The sequence below is a fragment of the Lonchura striata genome, chromosome 3 (genome assembly GCF_046129695.1).
Source record: "Lonchura striata isolate bLonStr1 chromosome 3, bLonStr1.mat, whole genome shotgun sequence".
In the NCBI taxonomy this organism is placed as follows: domain Eukaryota; kingdom Metazoa; phylum Chordata; class Aves; order Passeriformes; family Estrildidae; genus Lonchura; species Lonchura striata.
The window spans coordinates 19133767-19157640 of NC_134605.1; the positions used below are offsets into that span (position 1 = coordinate 19133767).

A 23874-nucleotide genomic window follows, 5' to 3' on the forward strand; every position below is an offset into this window, starting at 1 on the left:
ATAGAGCTGCGCTCTTTCAGCTGAACAGCTCTAGTTTTCCACTGTGTGCTACCAGCAGCAGTTCTGAGCTTGACCAGTAGCCTGTGGCATGATGGCAAATGGCATTGGAAGTGGTTTTACCTTAGTACTGTGTGCACCAAGAGGTGTGAGCACACAGCTGCTGTGCAGATGTAGGCATGCAAAGCCTAGAGAGATCAGAGAGCCCCTCTTGGTTCTGTAAATCCAGCTCAGCATGGCTGGGTTGTGTCACTGGGCTTGGTTTTACTACAGAACGACAGCCACTGGCTGCTGCTTTTTGCCTACAATCTTAATAGAGACCTGAATTTCACCATCTTGGTGCTATTCAGGTGCTTATTAGGGGGCCAGCACAGCCCAGGTAGAGTAGAGGAGAGCAGGGATGGCAGAGCGAAGTGGGAAATGGTGGGAGGCAGGTCACACAGCTGCGAGCTTGCGAAGGCCTGGGAGCTGCCCAAAGCACCCTGCCCAAAGTCACCCTCCTGCAGCATGGCCTGTCCTGCACCAGAGCCCAAGAGTGGCACCCTTGCTGCTGCTGATCAGCCTTGTGTCTTTGCTGCAGGCTACTACTTCACAGGGGATGGTGCTTACAGGAACCAGAAAGGCTATTACCAGATAACAGGGCGCATGGATGATGTCATTAACATAAGTGGACACAGGCTGGGGACGGCAGAAATTGAAGATGCAATGGTAAGTTCCAAGCAGGTGGAGGTCCCTTGACAGGGCATATCTGTGGGGTAGGGTGACCCTTTCAAAGCAGCTCTGTCTCTTGCCTGCGAACCCCTGCCCCTGCATAGATGCAGCTTGATGCACAATGAATAGCAAATGTGCAAGAGGAAACAGCTCCCTTGTTGAGGAGACAACAAATGAGCAAGTGAGGGGAGCCACACTGTGGGCAGTCCCTGCAACTGAGCTGTCAGAGCCGTGTTTCTTCTCAGCGGTGCAGTTGGCATTTTGGATGCTGGTGGACACTTCATAAGTGTCTCTCCTATTTCTTCCTTCTCCTCTGCTGACCTCTGATTCCTAAACCTGTGGTTCCTACTTATGAACTACTTGAATATGCCTGAGAATTCAGCAATGTTAAACATAAAGCAACACTGGTTTATGTCAGCTGCAAAGCTAGCCTGTCATTTTGAGAGAAAAGAATATTATCTCTGGGAATTGAAAACAAAATGTCCTCAGAGGGTTTATATTTAAAGCTTGACCTGTATATTTATTTCTATATTATGTGCCTTGCTTGCAAATGGCACATAAATGTAATATCTGATGAACCTGAGTTGTGTTCACATGGAACACAGGATCCTACTTTATCCTCTGTGAGTAATTCTTTTGTCTGTGCAAGTTGTTGATCATAGCTATAGAATCCAGTTCCTCTCACAATCTATGTATGTGTATGAATGTGTAAAAAAATTATATTTATGTGTCTAGATTGCTCTGTGATGTTTGCTTTCATATTTTAATCTAATTTAAGGTAACATGATCGATTCTTGGGTGTGGGATGCAGATATGTGTTTTTTTCTGGTTTGTGCACTTCTTACTGCAGAAGAATGTTAAATTAAACTCTAAAGTGCAACAGAAGTAATCACTGTTGTGTAGCATAGTAACAAAAATGCATTTGGGTTAAGGAGTGAAGAAATCTGATTCTTTCTGCCTTCTGGTGTGCTTTGGGCATGTATAAATGCAAGTTCAGCGTGGACTGTGATGTTGATGACTTCATTTTTTACCTCTGCTGGCCACAGATCTCTGTAGCACTGAGCAGTGCAAGACTGGTTTTGCTTGTGATTTGGCAGTGGCCAGTTGCCATTTGAGACCACAATCATGCACAAAGAAAGAGAAGGAGGGTTTCCAGCTGTTAGAAATCCAGCTTGGTGTGCAGTAGGCTTAGCAGTGGATGTAGGAGTAGTTATTTTTGTGTATAAGAGCTGGGCTAGTACAGAATTATTCCCTTAGAGATGGCTGTGGCCATGGCCACCAGCTGACCCTGCAGCAGGAGGTTGGCATCTAGGTTTCCTGTTGTGCTTTCAGCAGGATCTGTCAAGGGGAGAGCAAAACATGGCAAATTGTTTTGTTTGTAGAGCAACTGGCACAAAATCTGTAGGGCTTGAAACAGTTCTGATTTGTGTATTTTTGCTTGACTTTTTGTGAAGGCTGATCATCCTGAGGTCCCTGAGACAGCTGTGGTTGGGTATCCACATAAGATCAAAGGAGAAGGTATGTGAAAAGCAGTGTCCTGACATAATATCTGCATATATTTCCCTTAAATTCTAAGCCAGGCTGCATGCTAGCAGTTGCTGAGGGAATGGGAGGGCAGTTATCCTTAGGCTGACTGGCATTGCAGCCCCAAGAGACAAAGACAGCCGTGAAAATAGCTACATGTTCCTAACCTGGGTGTTACTCCCTGAACTATTTTCATACATTGTTCATGTATATGGTAGAGCTTCCTTTTACAGGATTGTGCTTAGAAATGTCCTTTGATCCCAGTAACACTTTGGTAATTTATGTTGACTTGTCATTGTCACTGGCATCAGTCACAGGTGCCAAGAAAAGGTTGGGCAATCATTTGAGGGCTGCAGTCTGACTTGCTTTTGTAAAAAGATCAATGTTTTTCTTGTCACTCTCCAGATAGTGCATAGGAATGATTTGAAACCTTCCTTGGCATACAAATGAGCATCCTTGGTCTTTCCAGACCCAGTATCTTTCCAGTATCTAATATGATGTTTGTGGCTTCTGCTCATTTGTCTTCCAGGTGCCTTTGCTTTCATAGTGCTAAAGGAGCAGACAGCTTGTGTAGACCGTATCAAAGAAGAGCTCAAAACTATAGTGGCTTCCAAGATAGCAAAGTATGCTGTGCCTGACCACATTCTGGTAAGTGGGAGACTGAAACTGGTACCAGCAACAGGAAATGGTGACATCGAGCAATGCTCAATGTCCTGCCTGCATAGCTGCTGTTGTCCTGCTCTGGCAGGATAAAGAGTCAGGAAAACAGAATTGGCTGGAGGGATCCAGGGAGGGGGGAGGGCAGGTGCAGTGCCTTTCTCACTTGCAGTGCATGTGAGAAAGGCACTGAGAGGCAGTGACACTGCCCAGTTAGCTTGCAGTGATAATTAGCATCAACATCAGACCTCAAAGCACACTGACTGTTTCTGTTGCACAACAGGCCTGGTCCTGGAAGCACTGATGAGCTCCAAGCTCTGTCTCAAGCCTCCTCACCTTTCAGCAGATCCCTTTATATGTTAGGGGAGAGTTCACAAAGTTGCTCCTTAGCTGTCCCCCAAGGTCTGTCTGCATCCGTTTCTCTCTTCTTGGAGGCAGTGACCAGATACTTCTTGGAGGGGTTCTGCTTTAGCCACATGCATGTAAGGTGGACACCAAGGCACAGGCAACAGAATACAACAGGAGCACCCAAGAGTGTCTTCTTCAACTTGTAACAGCCCAGGATATCCTCAGTGGATTGGAGAAGCTTCCAGAATTTGCAGGTGTGCAAGGGAATGCCTCCATTTCCCTGTCTTTTGGGGTAGTCCTGCAGAGAAGTCCTCCAACGCTTTCCTTGCATGTCAATTAATGTTATAGAATTTTGTAGCCTACTGGCCTGATTGCATAGCAAAATGTGAGATCTGTTGGTGTCTCTGCTCAATGTCTGAGAACTCTTCATCAGGCTCACATTTATGATAAAGCCTTTGAATTTGCTGCTGAGACCATCCCAGGAGGCATAGCCAAGGCATTTAAGATTGTTCTGGTTATGAAGGAAGGTGTGTAGGCTGAGAGATACCAGGCAGAGAGAAACATTAGCAGACTGGAGATATCCCTTGAGTAGGAGACCCTGCAGCTGATGTGCAAAATTGTTTTGCTTTATATTCCTGCTCTGTAAAGCAGAATATATATATATTTCTGTCTGTTTTGGTAATGCGTTGAGATTTGTGTCACCATTTGTGCCTGAGTTTTCACGTGTAATTAGATTTTAATAGTTAACAGGATATTCAGGATCTGATTCCTAAAAGACCTGTACATCCTGCAGCACTCAGTCTGGACATGGCAATGGGGAGCTGCAAAGTCCACTTAAAATAAGAATAAAATGTATGGCTAGCACACTCCTTTCCTTGGATGTAATCTATTGTGCTCCATGAACTATTTCCCAGGAACCTCAAAGGAGCTGTGGCCATGAAATAGTGGGCCAGGCTTAGGATAGTCCAGCCAGATTTCCTTGTGGTTTCCAGCAGGACTCAAATTCTATTAAAGGTGCATCCTTCCCTTCTTTGCAGGTGGTAAAGCGCCTCCCTAAAACCCGATCGGGGAAGATCATGAGAAGGCTGCTGAGGAAGGTAGTCACTGAACAATCAAGCAACATGGGAGATGTCACCACACTTGATGATCCAAGTGTTGTCAGGGAGATACTGGATGCTTACCAGAAATACAAGAAGAGTTCCTCATAACAGGCGGCTCTGGAATTTCTCTCCTTCGGAAATGTGGAAGGTCTCAAATAACCAGGCAAACAACATAGTTCTCTCTTGGTGATATTTTAAAAAACTGTTTCCTTCTAAGAGAACAAGATCTTCCACTCCATGACATTTTTTAAGATGGCACAGGGAAAGAAGCAGTCTGCAGTTTTCCACTGTCAGTAAACTGCTTTTCCTTGCACTCAGGGCTGTTGTAGAGCAGATGTTGGTGGTTCCCATGAGCTATGCTGAAATTTAACATGAGCTAAAGCAAGATGCAGATACTCTTCTGAATGTTTCTCTTTTTAATGTTACTGTACAGGGAAAGGTTTTTTACACGATACTTCTTGCTATTTTAAAAGAAGCCCTGGAAAACACTGCTTCAATTTTTTCCTTCAGCTCGGAGTCTAAGCAGCTCTATTTCATTGCAACTGTGGTGCTTTTTCAGGAATTCTGGGTATTCTAGTAGATGTTTCATATGCATTACTAGGAACATGAGAAGGACATGGCTAGTCTGATAATTCTTCCTTGACTGTACCCATTATTCTGATATCTCATTTGGCTTTCCTCATATGGATTTGTTCCTACCACCATGTGTCCTGGGACTTCCCAGAGATGGTGAGCCTGTGACCCTTCTTGTGCCACCTTGGTAACCCAGCACCAGCACCTGTGGCTACAAAAAGGAGCCACAAAGCCCATGACTGGACTTCCTACATATCCTCTGTGTATTGCTGCCATGCTGATTTACCAAAGAGTTAAGTGCCATGTGGGTACCCACAGACTGCACAGGACACTAGAAAATGTGCCTCTTGCCTTTCCAAAAGTGATAGTAGCATTCCAGACCAGCAACCTCAGAATAGAAAAGAGGGGAAGAACAGCCTTTGTCTTTCCTATGCTTTCAAAATTGCAATTAATGTAGTCAGTGTTTTATTTCTGGATTCATTTTATCATGACCACATTCCAGTTGAAGCTCTCCTTACATTTGGGCTGTACAGAAGAATTTGCTTGTGGAACTACTTATTCCTGAATTTATTGGAGCAACACTGCTTTTTCAAGAAGGACAATTTGTGCACCTAACTGGAGGCGGGAAAGGCAGGAGGGAAATGGGTAGGTGATCTGTAGGACTGGGAAAGGTGTGGGGAGTTTTTTGGCAAGCAGAGATTCTGGTGCCACAATGGGAAACAAGCTGCTTGAAGTATGATATGTTCTCAAAGACAGGTGTGTTGTCTTAAATCCCAGAGTTGCTCCAAGGACACCAGCTGCATTTATTTTTTAAAAAAATATTTTAAATGCCTCTAGGGACTGAATAATACAGTAAGGAATACATGCTTTGTTAAATATCCCATCCTTCTGACTGAAATGCATTTTACATAAGGTAAGTAGACACCCTGTGGACTTTCTGGGAAGGTTTGAAGGTTTGGCAGAATATTAGTATTTTAGGAGATAGAGACTACTTTATTGCCATTGCAATGATAAAAAAACAAACAAACAAACAAACAAACCAAACCTGTTTCCTTAAGTAATTTTCAAGTGGGAATCAGACAAGAGTTAATGTTTCTGACAGAAAAAGTACACTCACTTGTTTAAACAAGTTGTCTCCTTGCAGTCTGAAATAACAGTGTGGAGGAAGAAAATTACTTTTGAACAAGATGACACACTTTCCTTTTAATCAAGAAAGCATTTATTATATTATGGACATAGAACTTCCTTGTCTTGTTGACTTGAAATTTCCCTGTGTGTTGTCGCGTTGTACACAGACCCATGGTTTAATTCATTTGAACTGTCTCACAAGCATTGTCTGTGTGAGGAGCAATGTGCTTTGGTGCATTGGGACATTTGTCATCCAATTCCTCTGCTCAGGGAAAATGAGAAATGGGTGCACTCCCTCACCTGCATCCCTGTTGTCTCAGCTTGCATGGGCTAAGGGACCATGGCTGCCAGGGAGGTTCCAGGCTAACTGGAACTTCCAGGAAGCTGCAGAAGCAGAACGAATTCACAGCTGTGGTGCAGACAGAAAGTTGTGGATATCCCATCCCTGAAAATGTGAAGGCCAGATTGGAGGGGGCTATGAGCAGCCTGGGCTAGTGGAAGGTGTCCCTGCCCATGGCAAGGGGGTTTAACTAGATGATCCTTGAGGTCCTTTCCATACAAACCTCATTTCCACAGCTGAGCTGTGGTGCTTGGGATGCCCATCTGCTCAGAGGCCCACTTGGGATATTCCAAGAGAGCAGGTGGTGCATCTGTGCTGCCCACATGGTGTTCTGCAGTGGACTCAGCTTGTGCTGGTCAGCCTCAGTCTCTGGGTAAAACTGCACTTCTGCAAGTGTCCCAGCATTGGCTCTTGGAGCTTACAGCCTGTGCCCAGCCCATGCAATGGCACCCTGAGTCTGATAAAAACAGAGCTAGGCAGGGCTTGGAGAGAGCACTTCTTATGAAAAGAAGGATTCTGTGCTTTACTGAGTAGGCTACTCATAGAAAGCTTTAAATTGAAATTAAAATTTTACATTTTCCTTCCAGAGTTTAAAATTTCCATCCAGAGAAGTCCCTATTTCTTCTTTCTACCCACTATGTCTGCTGGCTGCAGCAGTTGTCTCTTCACTGCAAGCTTGAGTTGAGCTTTGCATTTTCATCAACAACAGCATGGGTGTGTGGTGACAGTGCTTTCTACTTCATATGCAGGGAGGGATTCAGCTCACAGAACTGGAACTGGTTTCCTCAGTGCCTGAAATGCCAGGAAGGAGGAATTTTCTGAGGTACCCCAGAAACTTAGCAAGGCTCTTAAGACAAGCTGATCTTCACGAATCAGTGGTCAGATATCAGTGGGATTGTGGGACAAACTTGGGGGCAATTGCTTCATTTAGAAAAGCAGAGTTGTTGAATTTTTCTAAACCTTTGTGTGTTCATGGGTAATGTATGGGCTGTTTGTCAGATTGCCTTTGTAGCTTCATTAAAAGAGATCCAAAATCAATTTTACCTGCTGCCATTTATTGAAAAGGGCCAGTATGCTTTTGTTGCCCCACTCAGTTTGCCAGTAAGACCTGCTCATGGTGCTTTCCCCCCAAGGTGGAGACACAGACCATGATTTTTCCAGTTGTATAAAGGGAAAGCTCCATCTGTCTAGAAGTATGTTTTGAACAGTCTAGTGTAAAGTCTTTAATTGAATTTTGTTTACTTGTAATCATGCTTTAAACACATTTCTTGTCCTTTACCAAAACCAGTGTCTTCATTGATCTCTATATTCATATTTTCAGTAGAAGAAGTAGGTGTGATGGGTTGGCTTTCCATTGTGGGTGTCAGACCTTCTATCCTGTCAAGGAGCTGGGACTTGCTTAGTTCTCTGAACTTTCAAAGAAAGGCAAAGGAATTTGAGATCAAAATGAATTGTGATCCAAATTGCTGTTTTACTTTGCTCCTTTTCTCTAAGCAGTAGCTCAGAGGAAATGAGTTAATACCAGAAAACTGCCACTGCAAAAAAGAGCAAAGTTGAAGAATGTTTTGATGTCAGTAAGCTGCACATCTCCTATAAATCCTGAGATCCCACTGCTTTACACTTTTTCCTGTGCAATGCAAACAGAGAATAAGGAGTGGGAATATTTAATTACCATTAGTTGATTATGGATAGTTTAGCTCTTTGCTTTGTGCATACCTTGCACAAGTAGAAAAGGAGTGAAAGCAGGGTGTGTGTGGGCAACATAGAGATAGCATTGTGTAGAAAGTGTATAGCTGTTCTAGAGTCAAGCAGATGAGCAGGAATTTCTTTCCAGGTGCCTCTGCAGGACGTCTCTACCATTAAGAAGTGAGAAATACTGAGTTTCACCCTCTGCCTACCCTGTGGATAAAACAACAGATATAATGAGGGGATGAACACCGTTTGCCTTCTATCTCCAGCAGCTGCTTTTGGAAACGTTCCAGTGCTGCTTGTAGCTCTTGCAACCCTCTGGCAAGTCACAGAAAGGTCTAGACAGAAAAGCAGGTGTCCATCTCCTCACTTAGTCTCTCAATGTTACAGCTGCTCTGATCTATTTACTGATAATTTACGGTAAAAATGGAGATTGTTTTCTGGTCTAACACGATTATATTTAAGGGCTGTCTCTGTGACCAATTAAAGCTACAGAAATTGATTTCAGCAACAGGTTTCTGTTTTTGAATTACACAGGAACAGATGATCCTTTTCCACCTTGAAAACAGACAGTTCTGGACAGGGAATTGTCTTCTGGCTGACTCTAGAGGTGAAGCATGTTTTTCATGGCAGTGACCCCAGTCTGTTTTGTCTGGGATAGAAGGATTTGGGGACATAACCACCTTTTGCAGTGGAAATTATCATGGCTGTGCAAAAATTACCAGTGTACAAACAATGGCAATAAAATCTGCTGTGGCAGATCATTATTACCCTTGCTTCTATTTCTCTATAGTTGTTGTGTATCTGCCTTTACTCCTGGTGTCTGAGCTGACAGCTTACTTTGGCTTTTGGGTATGTTGGGGCTGGGAGAGTAGAACCCAGTGTTTGCCAGGATAATGAATTCCTGCATAGCTGGATCAAGTAATTCTGGATTCAGCTCCAGCTCTTTGTGGGTTGCATGATCATCGACAATTCTGCCTTTCCAGAAATTATTCCACAGTTTCATTTCATAATCATTTGAAGCTTTTAAACTTCACATTTTCAGTTTGCTTTTAGGGAAAAACACTTCTGGGCCCAGTGCAAACTGTAACCTTTCGACAGCAAAGTCCTCCTGGTTGCCAGCTTCTGATGTAACAGAAGAAACTGCATGTGAATGTGTTAATTAGGTTTCCTGAAGGAAAAACTCTATGTCATGTGGCTGATTGTTTGCTTAGCTATGGGTCTAGTCCTGGCCTAGTAAAGCCCAGGCAGGGTGGCATGTTGCAGGGAAAACTAGTCCGTGAGTTTATGGGATTGCTATCAGCAGCAGAGTGAATGTGTCCTTTGGGGATTTCTTTGGAGACAAAAAATCAGGGACCTGCACCATGCTGCAATATTCTCTTAGATATTTCTAAAATATCCTAGAAAAGGCAGAAAAGGCAGAAGAAACTTCACATCTCCTTGCACAGCCACTGTTTGAATAGGGGCATTCTTGTTCCTCCTCAAAGCCATTGCTTTTGCACACCAGAAAGACGAACATCCACAAACAGGAATGATGCCTGGTCCTCCTGCTGCTGCTTCAGAGCACTGGGAAGTGCAGACCTGGGTATTACCAATGTGAACACTTAATTAGCATTTTGTACTCCTTCAAGATATCCAGATCTCAGGGCATTTTGTCTCAAAGCAGCCACTGTACTGGTTCTAGGGAAGAACTGTAAATGGGAAAGAGCGACTGCCAGTCTTGCAAGGATGTGGGGGAAAACGTGAAGTGTCTGTGTCAAAAGATGAGTGGGAAGAGTGTAATTGCCAAAGCCAAAGCTTCATTAGGATAGCAGGATCAGTTCTTTACTGCATGCTTGCATGAAGGTCATTTGGAATCTCTTTTTTGTGTCTCATGCAGTAAAGGAACTCTTAATAATATAGTGCTACTTAAAAACACATTGGGATATAGCTCTGTAGTGCTTCACAACGAAGCAGACTGCCTGCTTTGTCACTGCCAGCCCTGGTGACCCTGACAGGGACCATAGTGTATCCCATGCCTGTTTTATCTCCAAGCCAAGCTTGATTTTGCTTATTGGTGTGGAATAAATACAAGTGTAATAAAATGGACAATTAAATTGGTCACTTTGGAGGATATGCTCATGGTTTCACATATCAATCCTGTACCTCATGCTCCCAAGGCTTGTCACTGATCATAAAATATTTTAATAAAAAACCTCAGATCCCATGTTACATCTGAATAAAATTGCATCAGATAATCAAGAATTCTGCTGACAGGAACAAGAAGAAAGCCTTCTGACTTTCGCTTTCAGCTGTCCTGGATTTCTGCAGCTCTTTGAAAAGCTGATGTAGCTGGAGTGTTTGGAGATGGTTTGGGCCTTTATGAGAGCTATGTGGAATAGTCTGCAGGGCTCTGCTAGCAGAAAACTGTTTGTCCGAGCCCATGGACATCATGCCAGCAGAAGCAGAGCGGTCCCACTCCCAGCCCAAGAGTCTGTGAGCTGAGCCACACCAGGGAGAAAAGACACAGAGGGGATCCAGCCCAGATGCTTCACCTGCCATAAATGTTCCATGGAGCTCTGTCATTGGGAGAAAGTTGATGCTGGATGAGCCACTGAACTTTCATCTGCTGTAGTAGAACTACTCCATGCTTGCTCCTGATCTTCCTGAGAGAACCTGGTGCCATCTTGTAACACGTGTCATGGGGGGATTTTTCTCCAGTATTTTGGGTCTTTGTTCCAGTGGGGGAACGGTAAGGTCTGGCAGTTTGATATCTAGAAGTTACTGGCCTTTTTTCTTGCTTTGTAGGCATTCTGCTGTTAATAAACTGTTGTTTTTTTTTCTAACAGTTGTAGGTTTTTTCTAACAGGTGTAGGTAACAACTTGTTACACAATACACTGTGTAGTTAGACCTTATTAGCTGGTGGGATACAACTGGTGCTAAATACAGAAAGTCACATACAACAATCTTAATAAAACAACCAACACAAAAGTTAGAATGATTGTTACTGAGTAAAGTTACATTATCTTTATCTATTTCTACAATAGCACATGAAGTCCTCAAACACACACAGCCCTAACCAATATATAGAAGTATATATTTTTTGACTAGTAACTGGGTGAGTCTCAAAGTGACAAATGCTTTGCTCAGTATCAAGACATGTTCTGAGCATCAATTGTGTTGCTTTTACAAAGGAACCCTTGTTGTTTCCAGGTAACACAGGATTCTAGATTCACTGTTTGTCATTTCTCATCCCCTCTCCATGTCCCTGTTCTCTATTCCAAAGGATAGAGCTCTCATGATTGAATCCTAATGCTCTAATGGGGGGAATAACATAAACTGTGGCATTGCTTATAGTGAGTACAAAGGCAGTAGCCATGCTAGCAATAGGATCATAAGTAAAATTTATCCAGACAGCTTTTGGAATTTCAATTGGAAAGGCTCCTTCACTTCCTTCTCTTATAATTAAGGCAGCTGTTGACTACAACAATAATTGTGCCTGTATACAGCTAAAAACCAAAGATACATCACTGAGCCATAGCAAGTGCATCTATGATTAACCCATGGTCTTTGTCTTTAGCTTTTTCCCAACTGGGTAACACTTTTGAAACCTGTCACTGACTGGTTCCCAATGCCAACAAAGATGATTGTCAGGGATTTTTAAATTTTATTAGCCTACTTGAAGCAGTGGCAAATTTATTCATTAATATTTCTGAACCAATTCTGTTTAGAACTCCCAGCCCTGTCCCTAATATTCCAGTCAGATCCCTTTGCATTCTGCCCCTGGTGTGTGCTGGCCCTTGCAACCATGTCATCCAACCCTCTAAGGATGGCTTTAGGAAAGAAGTGCAGGCTGGTTGGACTTCAGGGATCTTAGTTTGCATTAGTAATTCAACACGCTTGAGAGACCACTCTGGATTAAACAATAATTGCTGTTAGCCCATGTTCTTTATTACATACAGAAACCCAAAGCAGATCAAACCAACCTCATGGTTTGGACATTGAAACATTCTGACCAAAGGATCAGTAAGCACGCACAAGAAGAGGAAGGGTGAGAATGTCAGCTCCGATGAAGACTATTTACTTCATCCCCTGCAACCCCCAAGGACCCCAAAGAGGACTACCAGAGACAAGTATGCAGGCACAAGGGCTGATAATTTAATTTGCATCAAAGCAGGACAAGGAGGAGGCAGGAAATCAATATGCATAAATGTATTGCAAAACCTAATGCATATGTAACATTTTAGAGAATAAAAAAGAACACTGAGAACAGGTAGATACGCATGCCTTTGCAGAGGAATCCTATATGCGTCTGGCTGAAAATACACACCTACTTTATAACTCACTCTGAGTTTTAGAAACTTTCTGCATATCATTTTGGCGACCCAGATGTGACATTCTCTGCCAGCCATAGGACTGACTGAGTGGCGGACTTCCTAAGATGCCTTCCCAGGATTTTCCCTGGAAGGGATTTGACTTCTTGGATCGCTCACTCTGGGGACAAACAATGACCTCCTGAGCAGTGGAGGAATGGTATTTCTCTTAAAAAGGGGCCCCCTGTAGGGACCACTGATAAGCTGCTCAGAGACATCTGACCGCGCAGGAAAGGTCCTGGTGGGTTTGGGCTTGCAATCACCTGTTGGTCTGATGTGTGTCCAGCAGGAGCAGGGATTTGCTGACCTGTGGAGTGGCCGCTAGCGGTCCTAGGGGTGGACCGAGCTAATTCCTGTTTGATTGCTTCTCTTTTGGTTGTGTGTGCATGCGTCATAAAAGTTCGGACGTGTGTTGTTTGCTTGTGTCGGTGCCTGAGCCGCGCCTTGGTGCGAAGTGAAGCTGTGGTGTATTTTTGAGGTATTACTACCATCTTGTGTCAAAAGTTACGATTGCAGCAAACTGCCCTGTGCACTGGCAAAAGGGGTGGGGGCTGTTTTACCTTACATATTCTCTTTTACCATGTGCTGTCTTTAGGGCTTGTTTGGTGTTGCTTGCTGGGCTGCTTTAAGGGTTTTTGCGCTTTACTTTGAAGGTCTGTCTATAAGGTTTGTTTGGCTGTGCTTGCTGTGAGTATTGTTTTTAGTGCTTGCTGGAAAGTGTGTTTTAAGGAAAGAGCAAAGGCCTATGAGAGGGCTGTGGGATCGCAGTTGTCCCAGCCTTTGCAAGATGGATGGAAGGAGTCCTTCTCTCCCAGTGGTTTGGACTCGACTCCTGGGAATTCATAACTGCTGAGAGTAATTGGGTGATAAAGGGGAAACAGTGGGTTTATTTAGAGGGGATATATAAGACCTCTGCAAGGAAATTAGCTGCATTAGACTGGAAGAGCCAGCACCAAAGGATTTGAATATCCAGACGAATAGGAGAGGTGAAATCATCTGTCTCTGAAGGCAAGGGGGACATGTTGTGTGGGTGCTGGTTAAGTGCAGGTCCTGCAGAGAGCTTTGGTACTGTTCCTCTGACAGAAATATTGCATGCTCCCAGTGTTGGATGCAGGGTCAGAGAGACCCTGAACTAGAAATTTTAGAGTATTTCTGTGAAAGATTCCATCTAGTCCTGGAGATTTGTAGTGTAAGGGAAGAGGATTGGGAAAAGACTGTGTGAGAATGTGAGAAGAGATTTGAGTGGAAGTGAAACAGGACAAGGAGGAGAAAATAATGGGTTCAGGAGAGAGTAAAGAAATCCCTAGGGCAAGTCCTCTGGGCTATATTTTAACCCACTGGAAGGAAATTACAGGCCTGGGAAACACAGAATCCAAATGCACATTTCTGAAGTACTGCACACAGTGGTTGTCCTTATACAAAATGGAAAGAAGTCGGACTAATGGTGGACATGGGAGCAATATTTTCTGTTTTAAATAAAGCTTTGATACCAGTGGGAAATTATTATGTTAGGGTAAAGGAGGCAACTGGCCAATATAAAACAGCATATTTTTGCAAGCCTCTGAAATATAAATATGGAAAACAATGGGGCATCCGTAAGTTTCTATATGTGCCCAACTCTCCAGAGTTACTCCGGAAGAGAGACTTGCTGGAGAATTACAGGTAACCATTTCATTTAAAAATAGGGAAGTTACTCTGGAGGTGAATGAGTAAAAATATGTAGAAGTGTTGAGTTTAATATTAACAGCTATGGAGGTTAAAGAGGAAATTAGTGAGGAGATAGTGAACCAAGTGTTTCTAGGAGTATGGGCTTCCAATGCACCCCCAATACAAATTAAGTTTAAGGAAGGAAAACAACCAGTTAGAATTAAACAGTATCCTTTGAGAAAGGAAGATAGAGAAGGAATTAGCCTGATAATTGAAAATTTCTTACAGCTGGGGTAACTGAAAGAGTGCCAATCTGATTTCAACACTCCTATCCTGCCTGTTGGGAAACCTGATGGGTCACACTGGGTCGTGCAGGACTTATGGGCTGTTAACAAGACAACTGAGGATCTCTACTCTGTACACCTTGTTAACATGTTTAACACCAGAGCTAACTTGGTTTACTGTTTTAGATTTGAAGGATGTCTTCTTTTGCCTCCCTCTCCATGAAGCCAACCAGAAATTTTTTGCATTCGAATGGGAACATCCCATTCGATGCAAAACTCAGCTCACATGGCTTCAGAAACTCGCCCACCCTGTTTGAAGAACAACTTGCAAAGGATTTGGAATCCTGGGAAGCTCCACCAGGAGAAGGGAAACTGTTGCAGTATGTGGATGATACCCTAATAGCTACCTCTACAGAAGAAGGGTGAGTGGCATGGACTGTAAGGCTTTTAAACTTTTTGGGGCTTCAGGGGTGCAGAGTACCAAAGAAAAAGGCTCAGGTGATAAAGCAGAAGGTGATCTACCTGGGTTATAAGTTCAGTGCTGGACAATGAGGAAAGAGCACATAGAATCGATATGCCAAACCCCAAAATCTCAGACCATAAAAGAACTAAGGACCATTTTAGGGATGGCGGGCTGCAGCAGATTATGGATTCATCATTATGGAATACTCGTGAAACTTCCGCATTTGCTCATTGCAAATGGGAATAGAGACCTCCAGTGGACAAAGGAAGCCACACAGGCCTTTGATCAACTGAAAAAGGCCCTTATGTGTTTTGTGATACTTCCCTGGAATTGGAAGATGCTGCAACGAGCAGCAGTATTAACCTCTATATCCTGAGTACATGGCAAGGCACCTGTTGTAGAGATTGGGAAGGAGAATTTGTGCACTAAGTAAAAGAATTTACTGCCTTATGAAAAAAGGGGCACTGAGACATAGGGTGAGGAATTAGAGGGATATTGATTATAAATAGATATTTTGATGAAATATTGTTTAATATTTGCTGAATTTTACTGTGCTAACTGCCTGTAAAGGTAAGACTGGATATACACGGGGGACAGGGTGTACATGCGAGAACCACATGAAAGAATGCAAGGATGTGTGATAAGGGAAGGATGTTGTTCATCAAAATAGGACAAAGTCTCAAGGCTACCAAATACCAAGGCTACTCTGGACCTCCAAATAGATCAAACCAAGTTTGTGGTTTGGACTGTGACCAAAGGGTCACTAAGCATGTGCAAGAAGACAGGGTGAGAAGGTCAGCTCTGATGAAGACTACTTACTTCATCCCCAGGGGCCCTGAAGAGGACTACCAGAAACAAGTATGCAGGCACAAGAGACTGAAAAGTTAATTCACATACGAAGCGGGACAAGGTGGAAGCAGGAAATGAATATGCATAAATGTATTGCAAAGCCTAATGTATATGTAACATTTTAGAGGATAACGAAGAATGCTGAGACCAGGTAGACATGCCTTTGTGGCGGTATCCTGCATGTGTCTGGCTGAAAATACATACCTACTTTATAAGTCACTTTGAGTTTTAGAGTCTTTCTGCATATCACTACCACCTACAACTTGGGCTGTCCTGGCAGAGCCAAGCACCTCCTGCAAACTGACTCACCTGGGCTGGTGAGTTTTGTTTCCCAGGGAAAGGGCCAGTGTTTGTGCCCAGGGGTCTGTGGCCCTGAGTGGGCAGATGCCTCCTAAAATTCCAAACAGCGCAAGATGTGTCCCAGACCCAACCTATCACCACCTACAGCTCAGGGTTCCCTGTGAGTTCCAAATGCATCCTCCAAGGTGACATCTGGAAACTGCCATTTCCATGTGAAACAAAACTCACTCTGCAGGATGGAGGGCAAAGGAATTGAAAAGACTGGAGAGGACTGATTTTCTTAGAGGAAAAAGTGAGCAAGAATGACCTCAATGTAAAAATATTTTCTCTCTCCCTGCCTTTCTGTCTCACGGACAAATATAGCCCTACACATTATGCAAAAGCACTGTTCAAGTATGCTTGGAATGAGCAACTTGGGAGGCAAATTGCTACCACTTGTCCTCACTCTTGCTTTTTGGCTTTGATTTCTTTTTCTTGCTTTGTCTTCTGCCGTCCAGCATGGTCCAGCCTTGATAGCTGCCACAAAGCCACTTCAGAGTGAGTCCCTGAATCAAGAGGACAGAGGGATGTCCAGGGGACAGCTGTCTGCATCCACAATGACAACCACCACTGGTGTTCACAAAATGACCTGAGAGGAAAAATAGATCGAACCAGTGCTGTGGGAAGTAAAGAAGGGAGAAATGGTTGGGTTGAATAATGGAAATAATGGAAAGGTTTTTCCAACAGTAATAAAATGCTGGACTGTGAGCAGGTCTTTCCAGCAGATCTTGGAGATCTTGCCAACACCCATTGCAGGCCACCCTTAGTTCAGCAATACCTGTCCAGAAAGGCACAGGCACAAGCAGCCATTCCCCCTGACAGACTCACAGCCCAGACCGTTTCCTTACCTCCCTATTTCTGCATCATTTCTTTCTCTTTCACTATGAACATTGCAGAACATTTCTGCTGGGAGTCAAAAGGCTGCCAAGTGCCTTTAGCTTTTCCATCATGTCTTGTTTTCCCAGCCTCAGCTATGTTTTACCTGGAGGCTGCAGCTCCCATGGACCTGCTCTGCTGGAGTGGCTTCACTGCTGCTTGTCCTCGGTTTGCTCCTTGGCAGGAGCCAGCTCCGAGGGGACAGAGATGGGTTTTGCAGTCCATAGGCTCCCAGAACAGGAAGATCCAGAAATAAGTTGCCAAGGGTCCCTACAAGAAAGCTGGAGAGGGATTTTTTTTTTACAAGAGTGTGTAGTGACAGGACAAGGAAGAATGTCTTTCAACTGAAAGAGGGTTTGTTTAGGTCAGATATTAGCAAGAAATTCTTCACTCTGAAGGAGGTGAGGCACTGCAACAGGCCACCCACAGAAGCTGTGGATGCCCCATTCCTGGAGGTGTTCAAGCAGCAATACCAGTATCAATAGTAACAGCAACAGCAATGGCAGTGTCTCCCTTGCAAATTCTGGAGTAACCCCCATGGTGTATTTATGAGGAAAAAAAAGAAATAAAAATGAAGAATTCAAATGTGTTCTTCAACCCCAAACTGTGAGGTAGCTGGAAAGAGGCACAGATACCCTTAATGCCCTCAGCTCAGCCACTGTGTGAAGGAGTCAGACATCTGCAGGGCTGTCTCTAGGATGTCCTTCCCAAGAGAGAAATGGGAAGAAGTACAACCAAGGAGTTGTAGTCACCCCCATGGGCAATGCCATGTCCAGCATGTGACAGCCCTCAGAGATGGTAAGGGCTGGTGGCCTGGCAGTGCAGAGGTAAGAACAGCCCCTGCCTGCCATTATCCCAGCAGCATTCCCTCTTTTCTTGAACAATCTTGATGCCGAGAGCATGGAAGAGGTCTCCTCCACAAAGCTAACTGTGTCTGATTTCCAGGAAATCAATCAAATGGGACAGAATTAAAGCAAATAGATCAATCTGCAAACAGAGAGACTTTTCTCAGTCTTTCATAAAATGAAAGTCTTTTCTCAGTCTTTCACAAAAAATGAAAGGAACAATTTTTCCCTTCCCTCAAAAACCCCCTGCAATAATCAACTGACAGCACTGATATTTCCACTCCCAGGAGGGAGGCAGACTGCTGCTGCTCCCAGATTTTCTGTGAATGGGCTGGGAAGCAAAGCAATTAGGCAGAAGATAATAAACCATTCACCCAAACAAAACAACCAGCAAAAAGAGGGGCTGTAAACAAGTCAAGTTTTCTTACCTCCTTGCAGTTTCTGGCAGTTTTGTGATACACCCCCCAGGGCAGGTTTTATGCCTGGTAAGAAGCTTGAGGATGAGGTGGTATTTGCCCACCTAAGGAGTAATTTATGTTTGCAGGATATTAAAAATACTAAAAATTTCCAAGTTTCATACAGAGTTTTTGTGCTTGTAATCTGCAAGAATTGATCCAAAACTGGTGGCTAGCATCAAGCTAGTTTGCAAACCAATTTATGATTCCAGTCCTTGCTGGTGCAATGCCTGCACTACCTGGGCACTGTTAAGACAGACAATAAGCTCTTCCTTGTGATGGCTCTGCTAAAACCAACCAAATGTTCCCCAAACACTGTGGCTGTGGCAGGCCCATGGTGGGAGGCAGAGGAGAAGTCAAGGGGAATCCTGGTAGGACCCAAACCCTTCCTGGTGGCCTCATGTTGGAGACCTGCTCGTGGCCAAGGCTGCATGGAAGCAAGAAAGGCTGCAGGGATAAACCTCCCACTGCAGGTTTGGCCAGAGAAGTGCCATTCAGGCACCTCCAAGGGGTTCATAATCATGGGTACAACTTCCCAAGGGATAACAAATCTATCATGTCCTCTTCCACATTGTTTCCAGGTGTTTGAGAGTTTTGATGGAAAAGCTTCCTTTCTCACAGAAATGCCAGCTCTTCTGAAGTGATACGCAGAATAAATAAATTGACTCCACAACTTGGGGTAAGATATGATGTGGGTATGTTTTGTCAGCGCTCGGCACAAGTGAGATCGCTCTCTAAAAACTTGTGCCCCGAGCCTCAGTCTGACCCACACTTTTATTTCCAAAGATGTTCCATATGCAGTACATTGCACAACCTTTCATGCATATTCAACCCCTGACCCCGCCTCTCATGCTAAATAGGTCCACGCCCTTCTGGGCACACATGGTTTGCCATGGTGGTCCTGGTGGGAGTCTCTGGTGGTCTCTTGAGGCTGAAGATCATGGTCTTCTTCATGGTTGAGCTTTTGAACTCTTCTTCTCTGCGTGCGCTTTTGGTCCTTCGGTGCTTATCTGTGTACGTGTGTCAGTCTTGATAGGCTTGGAGACAAGAAAGTTTATCTGAATTCTTTGCATTCTAAGGCATTGTCCTTTGTGCAATAAGCTTCAGAAATTTGCATTTTCTTATGCCCTTTTGTACTTATGGCAAAGGTTTCTTAAGTAAAAGGATAAAATTCAACACAAAACTCTACAAACTAAAATATAAATGCTTAATTCATTTTGTTGATTGAAGTGCATTCCAAAAATCTCTATTTCACTTTGGCAACAAAGAAGCCAGTTTTCAGCCAAAAATATTGCAATGGGGAGAAAATGCTCCCATGTGAGGAGTCTGAGTTCCTGACCTGAACCATAAAACCTTGGGCCTGTGGCAGCCATGTGAGTGAAGCTGGAGATCCTGCTCCAAATGTATCCCTTCAAAGAAACTACTTGGCCAAATAGGACAGGACAGGATGAGGAAGAAATAATAAATGCAATGTTTTCAATATCCAAAAGGAAAAGAGAACAAATTTAAAAAAAACATGAGAGTCTTTATATATGAGTTGTTGGAAAGAGAGGTGATGGGTAAGGGACGAGAGGAAGAAGAACTCTGGTATCAAGGTCTATGACACTGAAGAAACTTTTTAAAAGCCCTCCACAGCCTCTTCTAGGCATATGTCTTAAAAGACAACAGTAATTTTGTTTTGTTTGGCACTTCCACAGCATCTGACAAGAAGGCATCTAGAAAGGCTCTTCTGATTTTTGCTCCAAAAACACATGCTTCTCAGAAGTAAACTTGTTGTAACACGGGCAGCTTCTCCCGCCGCGATACCCTGAGCAGTGGCATGCTGGGCGGCGAGAGGGAAGAGAACGGGCGGCCGCTCCTCCTGTGAGCTCTGCAGTCCCAGTTGTCAGTGCGGGGACAGACGGAGGTGACACAGGACTTGGGAGCGAACAGGACGGTTTTATTCAGCGAGCCCCAAGACCCTCTGGGGAGGGTGAACAAAGGTTTTATACAGGAACTCAGGAGAAGGGGTATAGGAACAACAACCAATGAAGGCAGGGCTGGGGAGGAGTCTAAGGAGGGACTAACATAGCACAAACCTATCAGGGGAAACAGGGGAGGGGAGTAACACAAAATAACCAATAGGGTGTTGAGCCTCACTAAATAGACAGGGAATACTCTGGAAGGAGGGGAGGGGACTAGGAGGAATGACAGGGAATGTTCTGGGGAAAGGGGCAGGGAAAGGGAGAATTGACAACTTGGAGAGGAGGGGATTAGGGAAGAGCTTGGGAAGATTGACAACTGGGGAAGGAAGGAGATTGGGGGGGGCGGGGGTTGAACATACACAGAACAAATATCAAATTAAAGAAAAACACACCACAACATAAACTTCTGTGTGATAATAAACCCTGAGAGATATCAAAAAAGCAGATTCCAGAAGGGGCTGCTTCGGGGTGAGGGTTAACTGTGTGACCACTGGAGCTGACTGCCTGTCTGGCATCAGCCCTTGGGAAATCATGCTTGAGTGACCTGGGTAAAAGCACCATCAATTTGGTATGCTCATTTTTCAGGTTCTCTACAATTTACTGGCAATAAAATAAAGTCCTCATTGAAGTAATTTTTTTTCCTTCTGAGAGCAAACATAGTATAAAACATGGTTTTGAGTGAAAAGCCTGAAGCCAAACAGTGACAGATTCCTTTTTACTACCATCAGTCATGTGGAAGAGCTGTTTGGAGACTGTTGTCTCTAAAAAACACCCTGCATATTTGAGAAGTGTTCTATACAGCCATTCCATCTGTCTTTGGGGTGATAAAAGCCTTCAGCTCAATCTCCTTACAGATTTCTTCATCTGCATCTTCTGGTCCTGATGATGAGTACCTGGGAAACAAATCTCTTCTGGCTCTTCTGAAACACTTCATTGCAGAATTGGCAGTGCTGTATCGATGAAACCTGACAGCAATATTTTTTATATATTGTTTATTATGTTATTTGCTTATTTATTTATTTATCATGATTGGCCCTTCTTGGATTTTTGGAATTATTTGGACATTCATGAGTTTCCTGCCTGAACCAGGAGACTTTTTTCCTTTGCACTCCACCTCTCCTAATCCACTGAGGGCATTGTCTGCTCATGAATGATGGCATGGATGGCATAATTTGCTGAATGCCCATTTTTCTTAGCCAATAGAGCACAAAAAGACACAAGCACAGGTCTATAAGCGGCTTCTCTCAGCAAGGGCAAGTAGCTGACTGAGTGGTTCTGGCCTCCCCCAGGACTGCCCTCCCACTCTGTTACCCTGGTAATGCAGATTCTGGCCCATTAAAGGCTTGCTGCCCCTCCGCTCTTTCAGGCTGTCTCTGCTTCTCTCCTTGGGTGGTATGGAGCATCACCAGAAGTATCTTATCATTTCCACTGATCTATGTATGGCAAAGAAAGGGCTATGCAGGCAGAAATGGATAGTCCAGTAGATCTGGAAGGACTTGCTGAATTATGTTGATTCCCCAGCTCTAGTTCAGCTTCCCCTGCTTTGCACTGTTGCTCTTTATTCCCAAGTAGCTTTGGGAATATTTAGATTGAGATTGCAGCTGATCTTCACCACAGGGGTCCACATGACTGAGAACCCACCATAAGCTTAGAAGAGATGCCAGAGACAAAGCTCCCTATGTCAGCCTGGGATTCTTTCTCACCCTTACCAGGACAATGGAGGAGTCTGAGGAGCTTTGCTGCTCCTACAAGACCTGTTCTGCCTAATTTGCACATGTGCTGACTGGAGTAGGGCCCTTGGACACTCCTCTCCAAGCACATTTCCCTCTTTGCTTTGTGCTGTGGCTCACTGGAGCTGCCTCCCTGTGATCTGCAGCAGAGTGGAGCTCTCCAAAAGTCCAAGCACTTTGTGCTAATTGAATGAACACCTTCCACTAAGGCCACTGGCTATCAAAGTGCTAATTTGCTTCCTGAGGCTGAGGACCAGATTTTCCAAAGCCATTTTCCAAAGCAATGAGGCAACTGATGCAACATGAGCTTCTAATGAGCTACCTCTTGCATCTTACCTGGGTCCTCACTGTCACTGAGCTGAGACTCATTTGGCAGACACCTCTGGCATCTGTAGATCCTGATCTGGTTATCAGCAGAGACTGAAGCCACACTCATCACTGTAAAGATATTTTTCTGCTTCATATAAAGAAACACACCCTTAAGCCAGAAGGATGTGTCAGGCTTTTGCCATTTCACATTGTGTACAGAGATTTAGTGTGACTGTGAACAAGGATTTAGTCTTGCTGTACTGCAGATGACCCGTGAAACAACTAACAGGTCAGTCAGCTCTGCAGGTACCTGGTCTGCATAAAAATCAGGCCTAGTTTTCCCTTACAGCTCTGATGTGCTGTCATACTATGAAAAAAATCAGACCTGTTTACAGCTGCTTCATGCCCAAAAATATTGTACCTTTGAGAAGACTAATGGAAAAATCAAGAGGGAGAGCTTGAGATAAAAATCACTTAAAGGCAACTTTGCATCTCCTCGAGTCTGTATTACACAAAGCAGTTACAATAAGTACAAGGTTAAATACTATCAAGCCTCTAAAAAAAAAAAAAAGCTGTGTATGTTAGTGCCCCTGAGCAAGACAGCACCCGGGATGAAGGCTCTCAGAGGAGATCATCTCCCTCCCTTCCCTCTGTGCACGCACAGAACATCCTCATCATTCTGATGTCACGGCACGTCCAACCGAAGACAAACCCCGTCTAAAGCCACCACAAATCTCCCAGACACATCGGAGGAGTGCAGCCGGCAGAGGAAGCCAGCACGCAGCTTACATCAGCCTGCATCAGGTTGCTACGCGACCGGGAAATCTGCACGTGTTGCCATGACGATGTCACTTCATCATCATTCAGTGCACAGCTCCCAGGAGCGCAGCCGGTCCTCCCTGCGCACATTCCGGCACAGAAAAAAATGTGGGATCAAGCAGGAGCTCGGCAGCGCGATGGGCGGGGGTGCTGCAGTCAGTCTCTCACTCGGACAAGGCTCGCAGGGCTGCTGGGAGAGGTCTTTAACCTTTTCCTCTTAATACTTTGTGGTTCAGCATTTTCCTCTGGCGTTTCTCAGAGGATGCCACGCACAGAGGATGTGGCAGCCACGCACAGCATGCAGATGGGCAACCCACTCTCGGGGAGGTGGCAGCATCCTTCTACCCTCACCACTTGCAAGGGAATGGCAGCAGCCAGGGGAAGCTCGGGTAAATGCCTGAAATATCCCATCTGGGAAGGGAGGGAGCTGCTGGTGTGTCACCGATAGCACATGCTGCTTCCCAGGCTCTCACAGCAATAGTATGACTACAAATGTGCTTGATGTTCATGGTGAATAGTACCAAAAATAATATGGTGACAATGTTAAAGATAACTGGAATGCCACAGGATGCCTCACCTACCGAGGAAGGATGATCAAGCAGGATCTTGTTTAGGTAACCTCAGTTTGGTGTCACTGTCTAGATACACCTCAGAATCTTTAAGGACACTTCCAACCCAAACCATGCCATGATTCTATGATCCTGCAGTGTTGAGCTCCTCAGGAATGGGAAGAGAAGAAAAGGCTTTGAAGAGTAGAAAAGGAAAACAGGCACATTGTTAATCAGGCTTCAATATTGAGAGCACAGGTCAGCAAAAGCCAACACCAACAACCACATTGCAGCAGGAGAAAAGGGATGCTACTGAACACAGTCTC

General features: G+C 44.3%; 1 protein-coding gene and 1 long non-coding RNA gene across 2 annotated transcripts in view; both read left to right on the forward strand.

Moving 5' to 3' along the window:
* Window positions 1-7416, forward strand: part of ACSS1 (acyl-CoA synthetase short chain family member 1) — a 30927-nt gene extending 23511 nt beyond the window's left edge. Inside the window, exons 11-14 of the mRNA XM_021534886.3 lie at window positions 578-705; window positions 2163-2226; window positions 2762-2880; window positions 4275-7416. Of these exons, the coding sequence (XP_021390561.1) occupies window positions 578-705; window positions 2163-2226; window positions 2762-2880; window positions 4275-4445 (482 nt within the window). The 3' untranslated portion in view covers window positions 4446-7416. The remainder of the gene's footprint in view (window positions 1-577; window positions 706-2162; window positions 2227-2761; window positions 2881-4274) is intronic.
* A 5414-nt stretch (window positions 7417-12830) lies between these two features.
* LOC116183459 (uncharacterized) lies at window positions 12831-15882 on the forward strand. The gene is made up of 3 exons (XR_004148093.2): window positions 12831-12898; window positions 14538-14773; window positions 15645-15882. It is a non-coding gene; the product is annotated as an uncharacterized LOC116183459 (long non-coding RNA).
* Window positions 15883-23874: the final 7992 nt, after the last annotated feature.